Source organism: Penicillium daleae (genome assembly GCF_028827525.1).
Source record: "Penicillium daleae strain IBT 16125 chromosome Unknown utg000009l_segment0_segment0, whole genome shotgun sequence".
Taxonomy (NCBI): Eukaryota; Fungi; Ascomycota; class Eurotiomycetes; order Eurotiales; family Aspergillaceae; genus Penicillium; species Penicillium daleae.
In genome coordinates, this window is record NW_026623157.1 from 1,431,481 (window position 1) to 1,455,431 (window position 23,951).

General features: G+C 50.0%; 8 protein-coding genes across 8 annotated transcripts; 5 read left to right on the plus strand and 3 right to left on the minus strand.

Annotated features, from left to right (window-relative positions):
• Positions 1 to 13: 13 nt before the first annotated feature.
• On the plus strand, positions 14 to 1,058 carry N7458_011652 (60S ribosomal protein uL6; the record flags this gene model as incomplete). Its single annotated transcript, XM_056915034.1, has 3 exons — positions 14 to 59; positions 420 to 901; positions 1,008 to 1,058. The coding sequence occupies 3 exons, from the start codon at positions 14 to 16 to the stop codon at positions 1,056 to 1,058; spliced, it is 579 nt and encodes a 192-aa protein (XP_056759788.1).
• Positions 1,059 to 1,774: 716 nt separating this feature from the next.
• Positions 1,775 to 3,801, plus strand: N7458_011653 (triacylglycerol lipase family protein; the record flags this gene model as incomplete). Its single annotated transcript, XM_056915035.1, has 4 exons — positions 1,775 to 1,858; positions 2,023 to 2,153; positions 2,207 to 2,987; positions 3,070 to 3,801. The coding sequence occupies 4 exons, from the start codon at positions 1,775 to 1,777 to the stop codon at positions 3,799 to 3,801; spliced, it is 1,728 nt and encodes a 575-aa protein (XP_056759789.1).
• A 1,193-nt stretch (positions 3,802 to 4,994) lies between these two features.
• N7458_011654 (uncharacterized protein) lies at positions 4,995 to 5,360 on the plus strand (the record flags this gene model as incomplete). Its single annotated transcript, XM_056915036.1, has 2 exons — positions 4,995 to 5,006; positions 5,058 to 5,360. 2 exons carry the CDS (start codon positions 4,995 to 4,997, stop codon positions 5,358 to 5,360), a joined length of 315 nt encoding a protein of 104 aa, XP_056759790.1.
• Positions 5,361 to 5,536: 176 nt separating this feature from the next.
• N7458_011655 (uncharacterized protein) lies at positions 5,537 to 6,716 on the plus strand (the record flags this gene model as incomplete). Its single annotated transcript, XM_056915037.1, has 4 exons — positions 5,537 to 5,650; positions 5,721 to 5,827; positions 5,911 to 6,453; positions 6,509 to 6,716. The coding sequence occupies 4 exons, from the start codon at positions 5,537 to 5,539 to the stop codon at positions 6,714 to 6,716; spliced, it is 972 nt and encodes a 323-aa protein (XP_056759791.1).
• Positions 6,717 to 8,505: 1,789 nt separating this feature from the next.
• On the plus strand, positions 8,506 to 14,688 carry N7458_011656 (uncharacterized protein; the record flags this gene model as incomplete). Its single annotated transcript, XM_056915038.1, has 2 exons — positions 8,506 to 9,032; positions 9,111 to 14,688. 2 exons carry the CDS (start codon positions 8,506 to 8,508, stop codon positions 14,686 to 14,688), a joined length of 6,105 nt encoding a protein of 2,034 aa, XP_056759792.1.
• An 824-nt stretch (positions 14,689 to 15,512) lies between these two features.
• N7458_011657 (putative amino acid permease) lies at positions 15,513 to 17,172 on the minus strand (the record flags this gene model as incomplete). Its single annotated transcript, XM_056915039.1, has 2 exons — positions 15,513 to 15,547; positions 15,648 to 17,172. The coding sequence occupies 2 exons, from the start codon at positions 17,170 to 17,172 to the stop codon at positions 15,513 to 15,515; spliced, it is 1,560 nt and encodes a 519-aa protein (XP_056759793.1).
• Positions 17,173 to 18,748: 1,576 nt separating this feature from the next.
• N7458_011658 (uncharacterized protein) lies at positions 18,749 to 21,105 on the minus strand (the record flags this gene model as incomplete). Its single annotated transcript, XM_056915040.1, has 3 exons — positions 18,749 to 18,873; positions 18,962 to 20,977; positions 21,075 to 21,105. 3 exons carry the CDS (start codon positions 21,103 to 21,105, stop codon positions 18,749 to 18,751), a joined length of 2,172 nt encoding a protein of 723 aa, XP_056759794.1.
• A 1,308-nt stretch (positions 21,106 to 22,413) lies between these two features.
• N7458_011659 (uncharacterized protein) lies at positions 22,414 to 23,613 on the minus strand (the record flags this gene model as incomplete). The annotated part of the gene is made up of 1 exon (XM_056915041.1): positions 22,414 to 23,613. One exon carries the CDS (start codon positions 23,611 to 23,613, stop codon positions 22,414 to 22,416), a length of 1,200 nt encoding a protein of 399 aa, XP_056759795.1.
• Positions 23,614 to 23,951: the final 338 nt, after the last annotated feature.

Genomic DNA, 23,951 nt, shown 5'->3' on the forward strand with positions numbered 1-23,951 from the left:
CCACGCAGTCAAGATGCGGTACATTCACTCCGAGGAACGGCTGCCCATTCCGGACAATGGTGAGCTACGACTTTTTCTTGCTTTTCGGAGGAAAAGAGATTTGGATTTCAGGGATGTGTGTTGTGGGAAACGGTGGTGGGAGATAGTTGCGCCTCTCTTTGTGGGACATGGCAAGACAAGACCATGAGCAACAGAGAGGAAAGGCGAAAGGAGAATACTACGAAAATCTCTATATCGACTGCGACAACGCCGCTATCACTCACCAGCAAGAGGTGGAAAAATTCCCAAGATTTTGAGCATCTTGTTGGAATCTGGAACTGGAACACCGTCCCTGGATGGAAAATCATGCACACGCGCAAAAATAAACTAGTTGCAAAAAGAACAGACCCGGCTGATTATCTCTTTTTTCTTCCTTACAGTGAAGGTTCACATTCGTTCGCGGGTTGTGACCGTCGAGGGCCCCCGCGGCAAGCTCGTCAAGGACCTGTCCCACGTCGCCGTTACCTTCGGTCGCCCCGAGAAGGACATCATCTCGATCGAGCTGCACCACGGTGCTCGCAAGGGTGTCGCTACCCTCCGCACCGTCCGCACCATCATCAACAACTTGATCATCGGTGTTACCCGCGGCTTCCTGTACAAGATGCGCTACGTCTACGCCCATTTCCCCATCAACGTCAACATCGAGAAGAACGCCGAGACCGGCGGCTCCGACATCGAGATCCGCAACTTCCTGGGTGAGAAGTACGTCCGCCGCGTCTCTGCCCGCCCCGGCGTTGATATTATCACCTCTGCCAACGTCAAGGATGAGCTCCAGCTCTCCGGCAACTCCCTGGAGGACGTCTCCCAGAGCGCCGCCGACATTCAGCAGATCTGCCGTGTCCGGAACAAGGATATCCGTAAGGTAAGTTTTGGATAATTATCCTTTCCCTTCCGTGCCTGGGAAACTGGGATTGAAGTGTTCCACTTCTACGACTACGACACATGTACTAATTCCTTTTTCCCTGTAGTTCTTGGACGGTCTGTACGTGTCGGAGCGGGGCAACATCATCGAGGAGTAAAGAAAATGTCGCCTTGAATTGGGTTCGGGTGTCCGGGAGAAGCTTTCTTTTTTAATTTCGCCTACTTGCATTTTAGGGAAGCAAAGCGAAATGATAAAAAACAAACGACCTTGCAAAATTCACAATTTTCCTTTCCACTTCACGCATCAAACTTTGTAATGAGGCATGTAACGAAAGTGCAATTGTATTGTCGATTATTTCTTCTATTCATGATGCTTCTTGCATGATCCGACCGTCGAGTAGAAGACTTGAGGTGGAAATACCATCGATAATGGCCTGAGCATATCTATTAGATGTAATAACTTGTAGAATCCGACTTGGACAGCGAAATACATCAATTCATGCCCAAGGGAGGAGACGGTGTTGGTATCTCTGGGCTCCTGCTACGGGCGAACGAACTGGCCACTCCCGATTAACACAACTTCAACCACTCAACTCTCGGCAGTCCGTCCGTCAGGCCTGCCACCCCAACATCAACCGCTTTGGCCCTCCCGCGTGCTCTGCAGTCTACAATACACAAAGTCTACGATACAATTTCCCTGTTAACAACTTAATTCATCACCTGCACTGGCCTTCCACCCTCGATCCGGCCTTATCGCTCGCTTTGCTTTTGCAACTGCGAAGCCCAGCGCGTGACGCCATAAATAGCATGTGAAAGCGGCGCTCCACCGGCAGGCCTTCCCCCCCCGAGCTGGAATTCCTCTGATCGCGCGCAAATGGGGTCCTGGCTGCTCGGTCTGTGGAGTATTCTCTCCGCAATCTTCGGGATGATGCTGGACGTCGCCCAGTTCTGGAAGCAGGTGAGTTGTTCCATCCCAGGGTCAGCTAGCTAGCTCCGCGGGGAGTAGAACGTGGTGGGTTGGAGGACTTCCCAACCTTCAACGATTCAACGGCGTAACAACCCCCCGCGGACAGCTTAGACTCTGGCCGAGCAATGGGAGAAAAACGACTCACGAATATATAGAAATTGTTCTCGTGGTGGAAATCAAAGTCCCCAAAGACCCGCTTGCTTCACACGCTGGCCACAGCGCAGAGCTATGAGCGATGGGAGGAGGCTGCATTCGAGCTGGATGAGCTCTTGAGCAAGGACCTATGGTATAGTCCGACTTAGGCAAAGTTGTGAATTTGCTCCCACTAATCGCATACAGGCGTCAAAATCCCGTCAGTCGACACTATGACTACCGGCTCATCCTCGGCCGGCTGGAGGCACTGATGAGTGCCCGCGAAGGCGAGGACATTCTCACACTAGTCAATCTCCTTCGCTCCGGCCTCGTGCGCAATCTGGGCAATATCACATCCACCAAGTTATTTACCCATGCATACGCCGGAACGAAACTCCTAATTGATGACTACATCACGCAAGTCGCTCTGTCCATCCAGTACGTGGCCTCGCTACAACCTGCACATATGCAGGCGAGCGGGTTCACGTCGCAGGCGAAGCTGGAACTGCTACACGATACTCGTCAGGCCTTTGGACGCACGACGCTGCTGCTACAGGGTGGATCGGCTTTTGGACTGTGCCATCTCGGCGTCGTCAAGGCGTTGCATTTACAGGGCCTTCTTCCTCGAATTATCACAGGTACCGCGACTGGGGCTATGATTGCAGCGCTGGTGGGTATTCACCCTGAAAGCGAACTACTTGCTTTGCTTGAAGGCGAAACGATTGATCTATCCGCCTTTGATCAGCGACGCAAAGAGCATGCGGAGGAGAGTTGGATGTCGACTTTTGTGCGGCGAATGAAGCGATTGCTTCGGAAGGGACATTTATATGATATGGAGTTGTTGGAGGACTGTGTTCGAGATAATGTCGGCGACTTGACCTTTGAAGAGGCGTATGCTCGGTCCAAGCGGATCTTGAATATCACGATTGCCACGGCTGGCAAGACTGGTACACCCAATCTGCTCAATTATCTGACTGCGCCGAATGTGGTATGTTCTACATTTTATTCGTGTATTGACTTTAGATTGCTCTGCTTGATATGACGAAGCCATCGACTGACCTGTCCAACAGCTTATCTGGTCCGCTGCGGCGGCTTCCAATGCCTCATCAGTCTCTATACTCTCTTCACCAGTTACAATCTACTGCAAAGACGAAACCGGCTCAATCGTCCCTTGGCCACACACAAAGGAGGCTGTATTCCAACCCTGGAGACACGTCACCTACAGCGACGGCGAATCCCCCCTCTCCCGAATCGCCGAACTCTTCAACGTCAACCACTTCATCGTCTCCCAAGCCCGCCCCTACCTAATCCCATTCCTCCGCTCCGAGCTAAACCTCCTCGACCGCCGCCAAACAGGCTGGAGCAATCTATCCCGCTCTATGATGCGACTTACACTAGTCGAACTCCGTCACCGACTTCGCCAACTCGATTACATGGGTCTCCTCCCAGCATCGCTTAGCCGACTCCTCATCGACGAAACCATCCCGGGAGCTAATCTCACCCTCGTCCCGGATCTATCTATCAACGACCTACCCAAGCTCTTCCAACAGCCCACCCGCGCCAGGGTAGCAGACTGGACATTAAAAGGCGAGCGCGGCGTCTGGCCCGCGATCAGTGCCTTGAAAGTCCGCGAGGCAATCGAGATTGAACTCGACCGGGGTTATCAGCTCGTTCGTCGCCGGCGTCCAAGCGATGCGTCTCTTCCTACGCCGATGCATTTCCCTAATGAGGGCGCTGCTCGTCAGCGACGGGGTTGTAGCGAGAATGACTTTGAGAACGGCATACTTGCTGATTCAAAGTAAACGATATACGAGATAGAGCAGTCGTGTACAGGCATGTTTAGTCCTTTAGTTTAGACTTATTTGCTAGCCATTAGATATACATTTAAAAAAAGGTAAAGTCCAGGACTTAGCTGTCTACAGACATTGCATTTTCTTGAGTTTCATTTGAATCAACGAAATTGGGAATTTTACTGCGTAACGTATGCCTCGCGTATGTTTTTGGAATCAGTTTTCAGGCTTACTAACGTTACAGAAGCAGTGGGTTGTGGAATCTCGACCTCATCAATGAGCAGGTGATGGGATAGCTGTGCCCCCGCCATCCCTCGCTTTAAGAGTCGTCCTCAAATAGCCAAGTTCTGCCACGTCATATAGCTGTCAATTCCACAGATATTCTACAGTCGATATGCCACCTTCATTCAGATAGTTCCACACTTTCTGTTGTAGCTTTATGGATGTTACATGATTCATTCAATGTAGATGATGCCGCAAGAAACGTTGATATTATATTAGGAAACCAAAGCTCTATTTGATATACAACTCAGAATGAACCGAAGGGAAATTATGATTCACCCATTAGGATTCAACTTCCCGTGTCCGTAGTTTATTTTTGTAGTGCCATCAATATAATCCATGATAAATGATACCGATTTGTTGACTAGTACTATATGCCTGCTAGGTAATAAGTAAGATTTAGTAGCAGAAATACTTTCGCTACTCCTGACTGACAACCTCCGCACTCCGCGCTTCTTGCTCATCGCACTGTGAGCGCTATTATGGCAGACTGGAAAAGCTTCGACATTCCCGGAGCTTTTGCCTTTCTATTCTTGATGGGGTTTCACTCAATCACACTTGAGTACAACATGATGCTTCCCGTCGATGGTCACGAGTAGGGGCTCCATTCGCTCATTTTCTCAATTGTGATGTATAGAGGAGCATCATTAGCTTGTACAGGGTAGGTGGTCTGAATGGCCATGGAAATATGGCAAAGCCTATAGAGCCACGAGAGACATATTCAATTTAGAGAAATTGTGCTTGGACTGAATTGTACCCACCTGTCACATGATGACTAATCGCATTCCTATCTGAACGGCGGGGTGGGCTTGAAACTTTTGAGTCCACTCGCCGCCGTTCATGACGCATTTCCGACCTCACGAACCTACCCATTCACTCACCTTACATACCCAAAACTCTGCTCTATTATCAAATCCAACATAATGGCCATCGTGGTAAGCCTGTCGCTGTCAAAACTTTGTACTAAACCCTAATATAGATCTTAGACTGACCCACCCCCCGGGTGGGGCACAAAACCCGAGGACCTCGAGGACGAGGATGACTGGGAGGCAGATGATAGTGTAGGACAATGGCTGTGTGCAGAGTTGAATCTTGGAATAGGCCGCCCGATCATGTTTAATTACAGAGGCCTTACTTACATGTTTGAAGCCGGCGGAAAGTTCTACTTCTGGTATTGCATCGATCTCGCTGTCTCTGAAATCACCTCTCCGACAACACTGGATGAAATCATCAAGATTATGAAGGAAAAGGGAGAGGAGGCCTTAAAGACCAAGAAAATTCTTAGATAAATGAACTTGGAGGGGTTCCTATCTTCGGGGGCCCCGTTGCCGTGCGTTCCTTCTATATTTATCTAGATAGGCATAATGTCAACACCGAAATCTCAAGACCTCCCACTTTTCGTTGTCGTCGTAGTTTTGCCTTCCCCGTCTACACTCTATTGTGGCCCGTGAGAAATTTCATCGACATGATTCATGGTCAGTTAGGCCCGGCTGCTGCCGCTCCCTTCTCAGAGCAGATCCTACTAGCCTTCAATGGGCAAGTTGATATCCGGGCAGCGTATACATGGAGCCGCGATATGGTAATCAATCCTAGCGGCCACCTCTAAGAGAGCGAGAAGCATTTACTGACCCACCTTTTTGTACGACTAGATCATTAATTTCCTTTGCTCTGTTGTCGTGTCGCCCGTGCATTTTGGCGCTCCTGTTGCAGATGGGGCTAAATTGGCAGATATATGCCGGGAGATCAGGGAACTCAGGTACCCATGAACTATCAAATTAGTCCCCTCTGCTTCTCTGCGGTCCTCTCTAATTAGGGTGAGCAAACTAACATGTGACGTAGTGCACCCGTTGGGACAGAATATCGGTCACCAGACGCGAGATTGAACCCGCCTCATCATATTCTGCGGAAGTTCAACCCTAGATGGAACAGCCAGCATTGTCGGGGAATCTCTAAGTTCAAGCTTAGAAAGCACAAACATGATCGTATCCCTTACTGGAGCCCGACAGATTTGCTCGGCTTGTTCATTTCGACACCTGGCATTGCTCCGCAAGGAGCAACGAAGCGTAACTTCTACCTGCCTCTAACAGCAATGTATGGCCAGTGGTGTAATCAGCTTCTCGACACTATACATAAGCCGGCTATGTACAGCTGCCTCTGGGTACCGGGCGCGGATAAATTCTTTCTCGGTGCTTCGCTTGGTGGATGCGTTCTCAAGGATAACCTTGTTGGGTCTTGGCCCTTGCCTGTTAAGCGAGGAAGATACTGGCTTGTGGGGGGTGATCCTGTCACGCTGTCTGGATGGTCCTTCAACAAGAAGCCCGAAATATACCAAACCATCGGCAATTGCGCGGAGACATACCCCATAGTTCATCTTTTGCGTAAGTGATTCTCTACTTTCTTGCGGCAACAAGCTATATTAATGCAACATCATGTATAGCGGGCTTGATGTGAACAATCAAAATGTTCACGGCCTAGCTCTACGCAAGAAAGCGCTGAAGGCAGCACAGTATGAAGATACTCTCAGCGGCAATTTTTGGACTAGAGTTGCCGATCCATGCGAGAATTGCGAGTTTTTGATTGAGCTGCATGGAGGAGATTTGCAGAACTTCTATCGTTTTGCTGGGTCTGCCGGAGCGCCAGCCTAGACAGTTCATGACCAGATATGGCGTCCTCATCCGGGATAATCAAGCAAATTTCAATTCTAGATCCAGCTCCACGCCCAGTAAGAGGTCACCTTACAGGTTTCGAATCCAATCTTTGCCTCTTCTCATCATTCTCAATAATGTGATATGCTACGGTCGAAAAACGCGGATTACGATCTTTGCAGCCTCTGATCCACCACCACGATACCATGCAAGGGATACTCGGTCAGCTAGAAGCTAAAGGCACCGATCTTTAACACGAACAATCCACTGGCGATACTCAACTAGTTCCGGTCTGTGGAAATGCGGTCAGTACGAAAGCTGGAGAAGTCATTATGTCTCGCAGCAGAAGTGACTCGGAAGGAACACATTCTGCAGATATCATACACAGTGTTAAGGCACTGAGAGTCATGCGTGTATACGTCAATTTCGTCGAAACACAGCTTATGCCCCTGTATCACCAATTTCAAGGATTCCAACAGTGAGACTCCTCCTTACAAGATTAGATTTGACGACTTGTGGTGTCTTTTCCTACTTGGAGAACACTTTTCCAACCCTGATGCGCCAGGTCCGTCTTCTTCCTTGAAAACCAATGTCTCATCTCGAAGTAGGCGAGTGATGATAATCTCATTAAGAATAGGCGGCAATAATATGATGCCCTGGTAAAACTCAAGCTCCTGGAAACCTAGAAGAATATCTTACCTGAACAGACGAGTTTATTGGCTTAAACTCCCGCACGCCTTAAGGGATTCCTAGGAACACACTGATGCTTCCAGGAGCAATTGATTGGGCATATGCGGATAGCAGATCTTTCGTTCCCGTCTGTTCCACACAATATCGCGAACATGGCATAACGTCGAACCCCCCAAGATCTTTCCAACCAAAATATCCTCGTCCATCAAGGAATCACACTTCATCACATTTGCCTCTGTAGACCTCTCAAATCTGACCAATGTATCACGGGAAGTGAAGAAGAATGCTTCTAGGAGCATAAAATCTAGAATAGGGCAAATATCCAATCACAAAATACGTACATTCCGCTTGCACAGGGAAAGATCGCCAAGTCAGTGGTAAACTTACGACGCCAACACTTTGTTGGGGGGATAGGAGATGTTATCTGAGAATAAAAAATTGCACAGGAATCGGGCTAGTTAGTTAGTTAGCGTGTCACGTTTTATTAAGCCAGCTTACTCATGTCGCCCAGTCGCTCGTCAGAGCTTAGTAAGCAAATCAAGGATGCTCGGATCATCAGTGATCAAATCAGGTCAGGCTCAGTAAGTAAATCAGGCTACAGGTCAGGCTCAGAGAGTGGGGTCAGTTTAATTACGGAATGACCACTGACCAGCTCAGGTCGCTAAGGGGCGTCCTCAATTCTACTCAGTGAGGAAAAGCGGCAAGAGGGTGAGCACTAGAACGGAAGGGAATCGCCAAGAGTTGCCAGACATTATCCAGTATATATGCATATCTTACTACCCACATTCGCTTAAGCGATGGTCTTGACCCACGATGATCTTGGTTTAGGCTGGAAAACTAAGATCATGTGGAACTAATATGCATACACTGCATGCGATGATCTGGATGAATTCTCTTGTATGAGAAAGGCTGCAGCGTCCACGAATCATTAGAAGCAGCCCGTGGGGCAAGTGGGGAGATGAGGCTGTGAGGCTGTACAAATGTGTGCATGGGCCACGTCTTAGCATGTCTTAGCGGTTCCCTGTCACTCATAATGTCTCTCATTTAACAACCCTCCTCTCCTCCTCCTTTGCCCTAGGAGAGAGAAGTTCATGCAATCATGTCTCTATCAGACTCTGACAGTGATACCGTCGTGCTTGATGCAGGAGATGTTCAAGATTTTAACTCTGACAACATACTCCCACTACCGGCAAACGAACTTGCCAAAATTACTAAATGGCTTCAGCCAACTCCATATGATTTCGAAAGAGGCGAATACTCTAGGCATAGTGCCTCACATCTACTCGGAACTGGTACTTGGCTCACATCAACCCAAGTCTATCAGCAGTGGCACTCTGGTGATAATGGATTGCTATGGATCAAAGGCATACCGGGCTCCGGAAAGTCTGTCATGGCTGCTTTTATAATCAAGCAACTGCAGGAGGCGAATCTCCCGGTGGTCTACTTCTTCTTCCGCCAGATCATCGAAGCTAACCACAAGCCTATTGCTGCGTTGCGAGATTGGCTGTGTCAAGTTCTGGATTACAGCCCTCCGCTACAAGTCAAACTTCAAAAATACGTTGCACAAGATCGATCTCTTGATAGTTTGTCGCCAGCCGACCTGTGGAGCGACTTCATGATGGCATTGTGAGGTTTACCTAAAGCCTATTGTGTGATAGATGCTTTGGATGAGATAGACCTAGGACATGATGACTTTTTGAAAAGCGTGATCGAACTAGGCCAATGGCGTCCACAAAATGTCAAGGTTTTAATGACATCGCGCCCAATAACCCGCTTAGAGACGTCTTTGAGGTCCGTTTCTATCCCTCAAATGCGACTAGAAGAAAGACTTGTGGATCTTGATATCGCGGCATATGTTCAGTATAAGCTTTTTGGCTCATCTATCGCGAAAGAAAATTGGGCTGCTATTCAAGAAGCGATTCCTGGTCGGGCAAATGGAATATTCTTATACGCGAAAATGTCTATGGATGTCTTCCTCGAGTCTGGCGCAGATGTACAAGAGGCTCTCAAAGCGCTACCGATGGACCTGAACACTATGTATAATGAACTTCTACGGGAGCATGCTCGGCGATCGAATGTGCCTTCTGAGCTCCAACTGCTGATCCTTCAATTTGTCACCCACGCCACACGCCCGCTACGACTTCTTGAAATTGCTGAAATGTTGAACACACACTCCGAATATAATCGAACCCTCAAAGAAATCAAAGACCTGGTCAGAAGTGCCTGCGGACCCCTTCTGGAGGTTTTGCCCGATGAGACTGTATCGGTCATCCACCACACATTCACCGAATTCCTCAAGGGTTACACTAGATCGAGATCCACGGACAAATTTGAGTATCCAATCTTTGAAGCTGGCTCAACCAACCTGCGCCTTGCGATGGCATGCTTGTATTATTTGCGGGCAGGATGTCTCGACAACATAGAGATTATAAAATCAATACCGAGGGAGAGCCATAGCCGATTCCGTGACCGGAAGGAGAAGCAAAAATTCGAAGTACGGTTGCAATTCCCCTTTTTGGAGTACGCCGCAAACAACTGGTACAAACATGCCCGCCTAGCGGAGAGATCAGGCGAAAATCTGGAAATGTTCTATGACGCTCTTGATACCTTTTTCGCAGAGACGCACCGATACAATGTTTGGTTGCATCTGGTCTGGCCGGGCTGGAATATTGACGGCATTACACCCCTTCACGTTGCTGCCCAGACTGGTCTATCTCAACTCACAAAGCATATTTTGTCCAAAGGCGAAGTGGTTGACAGTGAATCCGTGAGTTTGCCTATATATTGGGCAGCATCATACAATCACGGAGATGTTATTCAGGTGCTTGTTGATTATGGAGCTGATCCGGATGCTGAACTGAGTGAAGGGCTGAAGCCATTGCATATAGCCGCCAAATCAAACCATGTGGATGCTGTCAAAGCCTTAATCGCTGCTGGAGTCAGTCCATTGACACCAAAGACACAGAACGACAAACCACTGGGGGGATGTGTAGCCGGTGCGCCTGGGCCTAGTACTATAGGCCACACCCCTTTGATGTATGCGTGCCATGCCGGTCACCTGGAGACTGTTGTCGAATTCGTTCCATGTTTGAACAATGTGGAAGATATGCACCGAGCACTACATTGGGCTGCCGAGAAAGGTCGATCGAGCATTGTGGAGCTAATATTACAACAACCCGAAGTCGATGTCAACTCCAAGTTGCAAGGTGGCACCGCGCTATTCGTGGCTTGCAAAAGTGCAGATCATAAGACAATCGAAGTCTTGATCAAAGCTGGCGCGGATCCGAAGGTGTTGTGCGAAACTTTTGAAGCAGTTAGAGGAGGTGGACACGCATCTCTCTCTTCAGTACCAAAGGAAGCGCCTTGTTCCAACGGAAGGGGATACACGGCGCTTCATGCTCTGTGTAGAAACTCTGTGTATGGAGCACAGGCATCCAGTCAAGCTGCCGAATGCGTGAAGGCTCTTTACCAAGCTGGCGCCGATATTAATGCGAAGGATCTCAAAGGCTCGACGGCTTTGCACTACGCATTCAAGTCATCGATCAAATGGATTAAACCTCTGCTGGATGCAGGTGCAGATCCTGCGATGGAGGACGACAATGGAGCAACAGCTCTATATTCGTCATCGCAGCTCGGGAAAGAAGCGCTATCACTGCTCTTAGAGAGTGGGAAAGTGGATATCAATAAACCCAGGGCAAGCGATGGAAGGACCGCATTGCTCTGTCACATTGCAGACAACATGAGTGATAACCGGAAAATCATCGAGTTTTTAGCTTACAAGCCCGATGTGAATGTCACCGATTCGAAAGGAAACGGACCATTGCACCTCGCATTGAGGCGCAGCCGCCTCTCCCGTGAGCTTATCGACGAGTTGTTGGCTGCAGGCGCCAATCCAAATTCAAGAGATACCGCGGGAAACACCCCGTTGCACGAAATGAGCATTGGAGTCAGTCGGGAAGTAATCAAAAGTCTTCTTCTAGCCGGTGCAGATCTTGAAGCACGAAACAACAAGGGCCAGTCTGTTCTTTTTGCTCAACTGTCAAGATGCAACGAGTCCCATCGTAAACCAGAAGCTCTAAACCGCCTCGCTAGCGAGGGTGCACGTCTTGACACGCGTGACTACAAAGGCCGTACTCTGTGGCATTGTGCCATTGACAGCCCAGACACACACTCTATTCTCCAAAGCCCAGGAGTTGATCCTTTGGTGTCAGACCATGATGGCAACACACCGCTCCATGCAGTTGTCACCCATCAGTCATTGAACGGAAAGCGAGAAATATTGGAGCGATTGATGGGAGTGGGTGTGGACATCAACCAACGCAATCACAAAGGCCGAACCGTCTTGCACGCTGTCTGTTCAAGACACTTGGCAATGAATCGATCTAGAGACTCGGTTTATGACATCCTTGATTATGTCCTCAAACGGTGCGAATGTCTAACAGTCAGTGATTATGACGGTATCCAGCCACTACATATCGCTGCTACGATCTCTGAAACCTTTGTTCATAAGATTCTCAGCGCTGGAGCCAACATTTGCGCAGCTACAAATGACAAGATGACAGTCCTTCATCTTGCTGCGCGTGCACGTCAGTCCGGAATCATCGATATGCTACTATCTCGAGCAGCCTCTCTTTCTGAGAAGACACGCCTAGACTTTGTGAACAGTCAAGATGAAGATGGAAGAACCGCCCTTCATTATGCATGCCGTTCCGGCCGACCTGAAACTGTCAAATCCTTGCTCGAGGCTGGAGCAGCCTGTAATGTTCTGGACATCCACAAGCACTCTCCGCTCGCGATGTGTGGAGAATTTGAAAAGGAAGCCTCGCTTTGGGATCGTCGAGTGCCCTCACCAAACTCGCGACAGACACAATCAGATAGGGGTCTCAATGCCGCAGGTCTAACGCTGAAAGATGACTCGCGTCCATTCTACGACCGAGCTGACGATGATACTGAGCCCACTTTCGGAAGGATTAGTTCGGAGCATGATACAACACGAATGATCGAGATCATAAACCTGCTTGTCAAACATGGAGCTGATCTCGAGAGTGACCACGTATCTCTAGAGTTTGCGTGGAAAAATGCCGCCCAGCCTGAATATGGATATACAATCTCTTGCCTTCCGCCCTTGAGAAACCAATCTCCCTCGCCCCGTGTTATTCATATTGGGAGGCACGTCCAGTTTGAGGATCCCGACCGGCAGCTGAAAATATCGGTTGCGATCAATTATCGGAATGCACTAAGAGATACCCTAGAGAGCAACGGCAAGCCAGAAGACGAAAAAGAACAAAAGTGGCATACGGATCATGTTGCATCTTCACGGCAACGCTCGGCGGAGAGAGCTCTGGCTTTGAGATACTATGATCTGTTCGAAAAGCTTGCAGGAGGGGTTGAAAGCCTGTCCATTCCTGATTATCACGGACACACATCGCTGAATATGCTTGCCCGATGGGGATTTGTTGAACTTCTCCAGCGCTTGTGTACTCGAGAGGTAGCGACGCAGCTTGATGGTGTTGACTGGATCTCCAATCCAGACGAAAACGATCTCAAAAAATGCAGTATACCACTGGTCATCTCTGCCTGCGAAAGACAGCTTCCCAACATGGACGTTCTGAAACTGGTCGTTGAAGACTTTGGAGCCAACATCAACGCGAAAGGAACGCAGCGAATCTTTCGAGATAAGGGGTACTTCCCATCAATTACCAACGGGGTTTTGCATGAGCTTGCCGTTGGAAAACTCTGGTGGCATGTGGACAAAGCCTTGCCGTATTTGATCCGAATGGGCGCAGATATCAATATCCGAAACAGAAATGGAGAGACACCCCTCATCGTTGCTCTCAACTCTTGTCACCCATTTTCCAAGGAAGCTTCCAAAGCTCTTATAAGAGCCGGTGCGGATGTCAATGCGGTTGACACTGCTGGCAACACATGTCTTTCGATCGCCTGGGACGACATGGATATGGTCAGACTTTTGATTGCACATGGAGCTGAAGTTAGCCCGTCCGCTATAATATCTGCTCTGGAACTTGAAAAGGTAGAGTTGCTAGAGGTTCTACTCTCTCGAAGCGAAAGTTCAATATTGAAGCAACCGCTTCCGAAACAAATCTTCTACAGCACTGGGCCGGATCATTTCAAAACTGTCGGAGCCGGAACCTTCCCACTGCTATGGGCAGCTGCGTACCGCGCTCGCAATGAAGGTACGAGGAAAGTGAACCCGAACATCGAAATAAGGAAGCAATTGGTGGATATCCTCTTGAAACATGGAGCAGATCCATATGCTACCTTTGATCACCAGCAATACCAACCCATCCACCCTCGTAGAGGCGCCACCGAGGAGCCCAAGGACTTCCCAGTTACAACCGCGACGATAATTCACGAAATTCTGAGTGGTGGCCATATTGTTGACCCGTTTTTCAATCTGCCGTCTTTGGATATTGAGCGCCGTGACGAGAATGGCTGCACCCTGATATTAGCCGCATCCAAGAATGACAGAGAAAAATTCTATGTCGGAAACTCAACCCAAAGAGTAAACTCCACAGACTGCTTCCCAGAACTCATCAATCGTGGGGCAAATGTCATGGCTCAGGATAACGAGGGAAGAACGATCTTACATCACATCGGAAATCTGATCAATGTGATCTCCATTAACGAGGTCCTCCGGACCGTGATGACGGCCAACCCAAGCCTTATAAACCAAACCGACCACGCCAATGAGACAGCTCTTCATTATGCCCTGCATGACAAACGTCTCGATCTGGTTGAACTCCTCTTGGACAATGGAGCAGATCCACTCCAACCGGACAAGAATGGAGACACAGCACTCCACCACCTTGCCAATTATCGCCACGAATCGGTCAAAGCCCTATTTGAACGACTCCTCAGCGCAGGTGTCGACATCAACGTGCGAAATAAAATTGGAGAGACACCAATATTCAACCTTCTGAAGCAAAATAACGAAGGCCTGTATGGGTCGGCAGAAGACCAGACGTATAAAGGCACCTTCTTCGAATTCTTCCTGAAATCTGGGGCAGATCTTTTTGCCCGAAGAAATGATGGGTCTACTCTGCTTCATCTCCTTGCAGGAATTAAACTCGAGCTCAGACATGTGTTTCAAAGTTATCACCCGGGATCTGAACGCGTAGGCGTGGGACGTTTCAAGCGGTTGATGGATATGGGGTTGGACCCTATGGCCGAGGACGAGAGACAGAGGACTAGTATCGATGTTGCAGCTGCGTGTGAGAATGAGCTTATTTTGAGACTGTTCAAGAGGGAGGCTATGAAGTGAAGAAAATGATGGAGAACGCTCCTTACTTTCCTTCCTTGGCTTTGGCAGGACCGGCGATTGTTTCCTTGCAGGATGCAGTTTATGGTATTTGTGCGTTGGTTTTTTTTTTTAAGTGCCTCGATTCCCTTTCTGGCTTCCTGTTTTCCTTTTCTCTATTGCTTGATCTCCTGTCGCTATCGATAAAGAATATTGCTTCTCTCCAGATTTCCTTTTTTGCTTCTTTTGCGTAGAGGCCCAGTGTCTACTGATCTTATCTGATCAGTTGACTGGTACTCTGGGGGGCCCGCTAAAACAGGACAAGAGTCATTAATCTGAATCGCGTCGCACTGTTAAGTAGAATTTACACATACACCAGTTACACTCCACAGATCGTGTATTGGTACTATGATGACCGAAGGGTTGGTTGGCTCTGATATTCATGGAGTCTGCGCCTGTGTATGTTTATTTGGGTTGATGGTTCGGAGTAGTGGCTCCACTCGCCCCACAAGCTTATTTTCTCATCCTTTGAATAGATACAAAGTACGTAGCTTAGATCCAGGAGTATAAATGGCCATCGGGGATGACTCGCTGTATTAGAACACTGCTATGGTAAAGGTTTGGGCGCCTGAGCCTCTCAGTATAACTCTGCTGGAGATATAGTTGAGGATAGTGCCACCTCACCCTCAGAAGAGGTTCAGGTATACCGAAGTCCACGGCAAGATGACACATACTACGAATCTAGGGAACAAGCTATATCCGAAAAATTGCATTTAGTTTGATTAAGGTATACCACAATGCCCCCGAAATAGCATATACAAAAGACTTATACCCAAACCCAACACAGTCTACAACGCATCCGACTCGGGCGGACCCTTGTAATCTATTCCCTGGTTAGTACGCAGGCACTCCCCAAAAACGGATCTTTTGCAAGAATGCAAGGACAAATGGGGATGGGATGGGGTGGGGTGGAAGGGACTCACGTTTCCTAGCATAAACAGCATACCAAACAGCCGAAATAGCCATAAACCCGATAAACACGACAGAAGCATAATTCATCGAAACGGCCGTCACAGGCAAAGCGGTCGGCATACTAAACAGCACCAACTCGAATCCAATCCACGCCAGTGCTAGAATATTCACGCTTGTTCCGACGATTTTGCCGCAATTCCACGGGGCGCGGGATACTTCTTCGCGTCCGTGGTAGAGACTCAATGCGATGGGCACGGCGTAAGCGGCTGCAAGGGCGATCACACCGACCGACACGAATGCGGTGAACGCACTGGTAGACCCGAGGTTGATTAAGCCGAGGAGCATTTGGATTAGGGTCAGGAGGACGAGGGACCAGACTGGGACGCCGAGGCCGGGGTGGACTTTGGCCCAGAGTTTGGCGAGGGGGATTGCGTCGTCGCGGGCTGCGGCCCAGGTTGCTCTGCTTGCGGCGACGGTGATGCTAATGCTGCAGAAGAGGGTGATGACGAGGACCAGGAAGACGAGGCCTAGGCCACCGCCTGGCGAGCCCATGACGCGGTGCAGGATGTACGGTAGGGCCTGGCCGCCAGGGGAGTTGATGATATCTTCCAGCGGGGGGAGGGTGACTGTTAGCGGGATGATGAAGAAGAGGCCTGCGATGGAGCCCACGGGGACGGCGAGGGCGATTGCGCGGGGCACTTTTATGGCTGGTTGGGCGACTTCTTCGGCCATGGAGGAGACCATGCCGATGGCGGAGAAGGTGTAGGCGGCTGGGAGGAGGCCGATGAAGAAGGTGAAGTTGCCCCAGCCGGCGAAGGAGGTGTCGTAGTGGGCTAGGGCGTAGGAAGCGGAGTGGCGACCTGTATCTGCTTTGACGGAGACGGCGATTAGGATGACGACGATTGTGAGGGCGGTCCAGGTTGCGCAGGCAATGTCGACTTGGGGCAGGTATTTGTTTGCAAAAGTGCAGATGACTAGACTGGCCAGGCAGATGGCGTAGAAGATGAGGAGGAGTTGCCAGGAGTTGGCGCTCCAGTCTGGGTGGTACATGGATATGGTGGCGGAGACTAGGGATGCGAAGCCGAAGTTGACGGATAGCGTGATGGTCCAGTTGCCGATGAGCCAGATCCAGGCATTGATGAAGGAGACGGTTGTTTTGCTGCTGCGGGCGATCTGGAAGGACCAGTAGTAGGGGCCTGCGGAAGTGGGATAGCGAGAGGCCAGTTCGGCGAGAGACATTGCGATGCATTGATCGAGGACGCAGACGACGATCCATCCGACAAAGATGGATAGTGGGCCACCGCCGTAGATGGCGCTGAGCAGGGCGCTACCTTCGCCGTAGGGAATGGCTGCGATGGCGAGAGATTGGAAGAGCAGAGTGAGCACGGATCGATTGCGGTGCATCTCCTGCTCATAGCCCAGATGGTGTAGCTCGTCGCGTTCGCCGACGCTGGCGATCTCGCCAGCTTCTTGGTCATGACTCGGTGAGCCACTGCTCGTTTGTATATCTTTTTCGGTGGGCGTGTCGAGTCCCATCGTTGCGACAGTCCTATCGGGAGGACGAGAGGAAGAAGGACGAGTGGTGGATTGAATTGAAGCTGTGACGCGGACAGCAAGATGGTCCGAGGTCAGCTAGCAGGCGAGAATAGCGTGTAGCGATGAGTATCTAGACTCGAGATAAAGATGGAAGAGCAGGTACTGTAACTGCACTCAACAGTCGAGATATGATTCCAAATTGCAAACGCAACCAGATGCAATTCCAAGACACGCAGCATGCAGAAACAATGTCGTACAAGACAATACCAAAAATCCAACACAACCCGCCCAACCCGACCATGCCTCTCCTTATATACAAGACACTAGAATCATAAACGCCAAAACCTTAGCATTGGTCGCACAGGCCACAAACCCTCCTTTTTCCAACTAGGAGAAATGGAATATAAGCGACCATCGCATCGACAAGCAGGAGATAAGCAGGTGAACGCGAGGCGCCAAGCTTTGGCACAGGCAGGAGATGCAGGATCCCGTGTACGGATTGGGAATGGGCAAGAGAGTTGCTTAATCGGGGATGGACCGAAAAGCTGCTTGATTTGGGGGGTTGGATTTGGGGATGGGCTGGAAGACTTGCTGGATCTGGATGGGATTGGGTCATTGGGAGAGGGGTCTAGTTTATTTCTCAGGGGGGATTGGTTGGTTGACTTTGTTAAACTCAGTTGACTAAGTTAATTGGCAGGATCTTATCAGCTTGTCAGTGGTAGTTCCAGTCGTACAGTAGTAGTACAGCATGACCGTAGTCCGACAGTCGGTACTTGGAAGTACCTCCAGTAGAAAAAAAGCGACTAACTACTTTAGTCAGCGCTAGTCAGTTGACTTTGGGGAAGTGGATCTCCTCTTATCATCAACGGGAAGTATTTCAAGGCCTCGGTAGACTAGACCAACAGTAACACCTAACAACTACTATACAGTAGTACCTATAGTACCAGTACAGACAACACTTACTGTAAATAAATAACTTATCAACTACAGCCCCTCTATCGCAAGCTCGCGTGGACAGCTCAAGTGGAGAACCACAATTCCACCAGTCAATCAGGCGGGCTTGATAAGCACCGTTCTAAACCACAACGAGTAACTACTTCCTTGCGAGGGGAAGCCAGAAAAGTATACCCCGAAAGTGTACTCCCGTACCGCGAGTCTACTGGTCATACTTTGCGCGCCACAACCAATGATAACCATGGAAGGTGTACGGAGTACAGGTCATGTACCCTCGTTGGAGAATGGGATAATATTCAACACATAACCTATCTAGCGGAATGATTCAAAGGCGATCACATTCGCATAGCTGGAATCAGAGATGCAACTATAGACTCATCTGGATTCCTAATACTGGGTTGGTTCCCTGGTAACCGGGCAAAAGACCTCAATACCAAAAGCATACTAAGTACATCAGGTGAAGTGGAGAATGTGGGGAAATCGAAACGTGACCAAGGAAACATGACGTAAAGAGGTATCAAAAAAAAAAAAAAAAGACATCGAACGAAGGGGGTAGTAACATGGTTGAAAACGAATGAAATAAGAGATTATATATCCGCAAGGAAGAAAAGAGACATTACGATTATAGCGCAGTCGAAGGTCGTCCGGGCTGTTCCTGTTCCTGGCGCGAATTCTGTCGAGAAATGCGCGAGCGGATGCTCAGACGCGATGAGGCGGGCGGTCCTTCGGTAGCCAACAGTGGGGGAACTAGAAAGGAAAAGAAAAGATTAGCCACGACTTGACCCATGCAAAAACCATGGAGAATGCCAACCCCTCGAGAGAGAATATCACTTACTGCTAAATCCATATCCCTCCGTCGTCCCCTTTCGATCATGGGGATCAATCTCCACTCGAATAGATACGTCCAATCCACCGTACATGCCACTGTGTGCGCTGAATCCATCCGCCGCAATGTGCGTCGAGCCAGCCTCAACCTCGCCCTTGTGCAAAGGAGCATGGCCGTCCTTGGGCAGACGGTCGAGCTTGGCAGTCACCGGCTGGACGCCATCGCCATTCGTAATGGGCGCCACGACCTCGGTTAACGTGGCAAAGTTACGCGACGGCATGGTCACCTTATTCCAAGTTGCGCTCTTCTCCACGCCACCGGGCTGCTTGTCAAAGAACGGCATCAGCGTCTCATCGCACTCGCGGTCGAGGTGATGGATCTTGTTGCGGCGGGCTAGAAGGTTCGCAACAGCCTTGGGTGGGGGCTTGTTCGTAATGGCGGAACTGACGACATTGACGATGAAGCGGTGGTCGTTCTCGCCGGCAAGGTTCAGCTTCGGGTGTGAGTAGAAGCGGCCGACCGCCGCAAGATGCACGTCGCCGCCGAGAATAGTCACGCGGATGGAATTGGCGCGCGCGAGCTCCTGCAGTCTCTGAATGAGCATCTTACGCTCGCGCTTGTGCTGACGCGCCGTGTAGTGATCATCCAGATCGTCCAGTAGATCGACCTGCCCGTCAAACTCGTTGAAGAAACCACCCGCTACGCCGAAGCGCTTGTTCAGCAGCCGGATGGGCGCAATTATGGGCGAAGTGAGGATGTTTTCTAGCCAGGCAAGACGCGGGTAGGCAATGGGCACGCCGAGAAGCACGACAAGATGCTTGAGGTCGCCATTAGCGGCCTCAATCTCTTGCTGTAGCCGCTGGAAAATTTGGTCATAGGTCTCAGGGTAATTGACCTGGTGTCGAGTGCGCTCAGTGCGAGCATCCAGACCAACAAATCCAATGCGCTTGCCGAAGCGCATGTACAGACTGCGACTACACTCCTCAACGTACGGACCAGGTCGCTTGCCGATGATCCAGCTGTCATCCTTGGGCTGGTTCTCAAGGACGTAAGTGTTCTCGACTTGGCGCGGGTCCACGCCAGAGGTACCGTTCACCGCGTGCATAGTCTCAGGCGCATCCGTGGTGAAGGTCGACTTGGGTGGGGCGATGTGGTGCTGGAACAGACAATAATACTTGAACGCGACACCGCCAATACCGCGGAACACAGCGCACTTCATGAAGTGATCTGTGTAGGAGCCAAAGCCGTCAATGATATCGTGGTCATCCCAAATGTTGACCTGCGGGATACGCCCGTTCGCAGAGCGGAAAGGCTCGGTGTTATACCAGCGCACATAGTTGGCGTAGTAATAATCATCGCAATCAACACGCATCTTGTTATCAAAGGCATGGGTACGGCGCTTGTGAGGGTTGGCAATGGCGGTCCACGCCTTCAAAGGCCCATCCACGCGAATCCCGTCGTTGTAGATCTGGTCACCACCACCGACCATCACGTGGAAGGGTCTCTCGCCGTGGACGCGCAGGACGTCGTTCCACAGATTAGGGCCCACCCAAGCGTCCATGTCCGTACCGACGGAGAAGCCGTTGCAAGAATGGAACATGATGCGCATGGACTGATCCTCCGCAGGAACGACAAAATTCCAAGGCGCCTTGACTGGCTCTGCCGATTCATTGTACAGACCCGGGATATCGTACTGCCAACGCGCCTCGTAGGACTCGACGGGCACGGCCAGAGAGAAGCGCCAGAATGCCTTCTGTGGATCCTCGTAGAGCTTCAAGCCTTGGATTGTTTGGTCTGTCGGAGATTGCGGAGGTTGTCCGTGGGATGCAACGGGGCCGAGCTGACGCAGGTGGAGCTGGGGCTGGTCCTGGCCAGGTTTCGTCACGATCAATACACTGCCTTGCCAAACTGGGGAGGGCTGATAGTGCATGTTCTTGAGGTTGATTAGGGGGCCGGAGATGAGCTCGAAGCGGTCGCTAGCACCGCGCATCGCCGGCGCGGAGGTTTCGCCATTGGCAACAATCCCTGTTCAAGCAATATTTTGTCAGTATCGTACGTCGCATCGCTGGTCGCTGATTGTTTTTGATCGTATGCGCGGAGGAGCTTTGCGAGTTCCACATACCATTGACCGGAGGAGCAGTAAGGTCAGCCATTGTGAGCAGGCAATCGACGCGAACTCACGGAAGTCGTCGGGTGAGGTGGAAAGGGGAAGTGAAAAAAGGTGAAGGTTCGTGGACGAGCTGTCGCACGGGGGAGAGCGGAAGGGCGGAGTCTTGGAAGGAGCGCGCAATTAGAAACCCGAGAAAGGGGACGCCAGAAAGAACACAAAGCCCTTGAAACAACGAGGATTAGGCAGACTCGAAAATCGTTGAGCACAAGATGAGACGGGCAATGCAGTGCAGGACGGTAGGGCTGCAGGGCTGAGGCCAAGCGAGGTACAAGACTCTTGGAGGTATCGGGTACTTTGCCCAGCTTTCGCGAGCTTGAGAAATTGCGACCTTCCGCTGAGCTCAGAGCGGATGCCTGGTACCCACGACATTCGTTGCCAATCGCAATACGATCATGACGCCGCCAAGATGCGCCGCCCGCGGAGAGAGGGTCTGGTGTGCCAATCAGAAGATTATAATTAGGGTCCATCCGGATGCATTGGGAAGAATGGGTGGTCATCATTGGAGCTCAGCAAGAGAACAGCCACGTAGCGCCACACAACCCGGTTTCGACGACGTTGCCATTGGATACACGGTGTGGCGGTGCTCGAGTGAGCTCCGATCATGCAGCCTGCAGGCCTTACGTTGTCCTTTGGGAGGGATAATAATAACCTAAATACAGTAATTATATGATGACTACAGTAGTATTAGAGAGGTCTTCGGAGATGAGCGGAGGTCATGCATGACTACGTGTACAACGATGCATATAGTATGTAATTGGTGCGTAACTAGAGGCTAATAATCTCTGCTAGGGCAAGCCGAAAAAAGAGCAGAGCATTTACAAATCGATCGGCGATCGGCGATCTACATCGAATATGATACATCGTACACATGACAGGATTTACGAGTCATGTTGGCCAAAGGCAACGATTGAACATTAGAATTGACTTTCACGAACCGTTTCGAGTGGCACAAGGTTGATTTAACTCAAAATACGCGTCAGGCACACATCCCATCTATAGTACGGAGTACAGTGTGCATAGTGGAAGAAGTTCGTAGACTGGAAGCATGATCTGATAATCTTATTGGCTGCCATATACAACTCAAGGTTCTCGGGGTGACCGACTCCTCTGGGTGATCTCATCTGCAGTCTACTGTAGTGTCGACGAATTTTATGCATGATTCGGTTGGAGGGAACCTTTTCTATTCTCTCAACAAAAGCGCTGTACAGTGTTCATGTTCATGGCAAGCAATAGCCCCAGATGCAATACAATACAATACAAATATCCTCACAGACCAGACGAATCAAAACGCCTATTCCCATGCGTCAGGTAGCGAACCTTGCCGCCGATCAACGCATCGACCCTGGATGATCTTCTCAACCCACGGCGCGATCTCAAAATCTTCCTCGTCCTTAACCAGGTTCGTGCACTCGCTAATGAAAATTCCCAACAAAATCACCATGTCGGACGCTGATTGTCTCATACTCCCCAACGACATCAATCCTGGGAGCAGGTCCACCTCGCGCCACATCAGTGGAGACATATCTGTCTCGATCAAAGCCCACGAGTCGCGAATTGCTATCTTCTCATCGTTAATGATATCAAATGAATAGAGTTGATCGCCAAAGATATCAGACGAGTGACTGTTGATGAGCATACGCTTACGAATATCCTCCGTTGTCATGCCCCCGTGTGAGCTCATCCAGGCATTGGCTGATCCTCGACATAGAAAGTCACGAAGATATTCCTCCATGCCGAAAAAGTTAGGTTGTTCTTCCCTAGCATTGCACGACGCACTCAGCTTTGCACCGGAAAGAGCATCGCGAAGAAACTGAATGTATTTGATGGTGACCACCGCGTCCATGCCAACATGCAGGCGTCGGGTGCTCTGGCGGAAGTAGTTGAAAATACCTTTCTTCAAAATAGCCGGGTCCTCGTTAATGCTATATTTTAGAATGTGAATGAATCGCTTGAGTGGAAGATTGATAATGAGTTCCCTTCGATCCCATACCGAGCCCAGCTCGGCGATACTCTCAGGTGCGGCCTCAAATAGATATCCGACGAGGCAATGCGTGCGGAGGTTCACGCCCAAGACAATTCTGCGGTCTGGACACTCAGTTGCATGTGGTACGGCCAGAGAAGAAAAAATCACCAGAGGATCTTTCCATCCTGTCTGACAATCACGATCGTCCGAGTCAATCGCATATCCAAAGTTCTCCCATCTGGACCCGTCGCTTTCAATCAACCAGCTCTCAGATAGTCGAACCCCCCAATTCTGGGTTTTCTTTTCGATCGCGATGAGGTACAGATAGTAATCAACCAGATCCCAAGGGTGTCGTGCCTTCCAAAATGCGTCATAGGCATTGGAATCTCCTTCACATCTGGACCGGCGTTGGGCATTTGGTTCATGGGGGAACTCATCAAGAGGCTCGACCCATGTGCTCCAATTGATACTAGGCGCTGAGGTGATGGACAACCTATCCATCTCCAGGTTAGTGCTGTACGAAGACATGTTGACGACGGCTGGTCTGAGCCGATCGTGCGCAGTAATAATGAGGCGGAAGGCAGGGAATATGCTGAAAAGGGTACGGGGTAAGTATGTGCTATGAGCAACTCACACAAGATGTACTGGGCAAACGAGGCTTGCAAGAGCGAATCTGCAGAGGAAAAGAGCGTTCCTACAAGAGCAATCGAGCGTCTTTTATGTGCTCCGGGTGGGCTACGATGCGCGTCTCCATTTTGTGGGCAAGTTCCTTCTATAAACGAAAATAGCATGACAATTCCTTCATCTCATTGTCGAGGAGATCCTAGCCTCAAAGGCGAGGGCAAAGGCATTGTCTACACTGATAC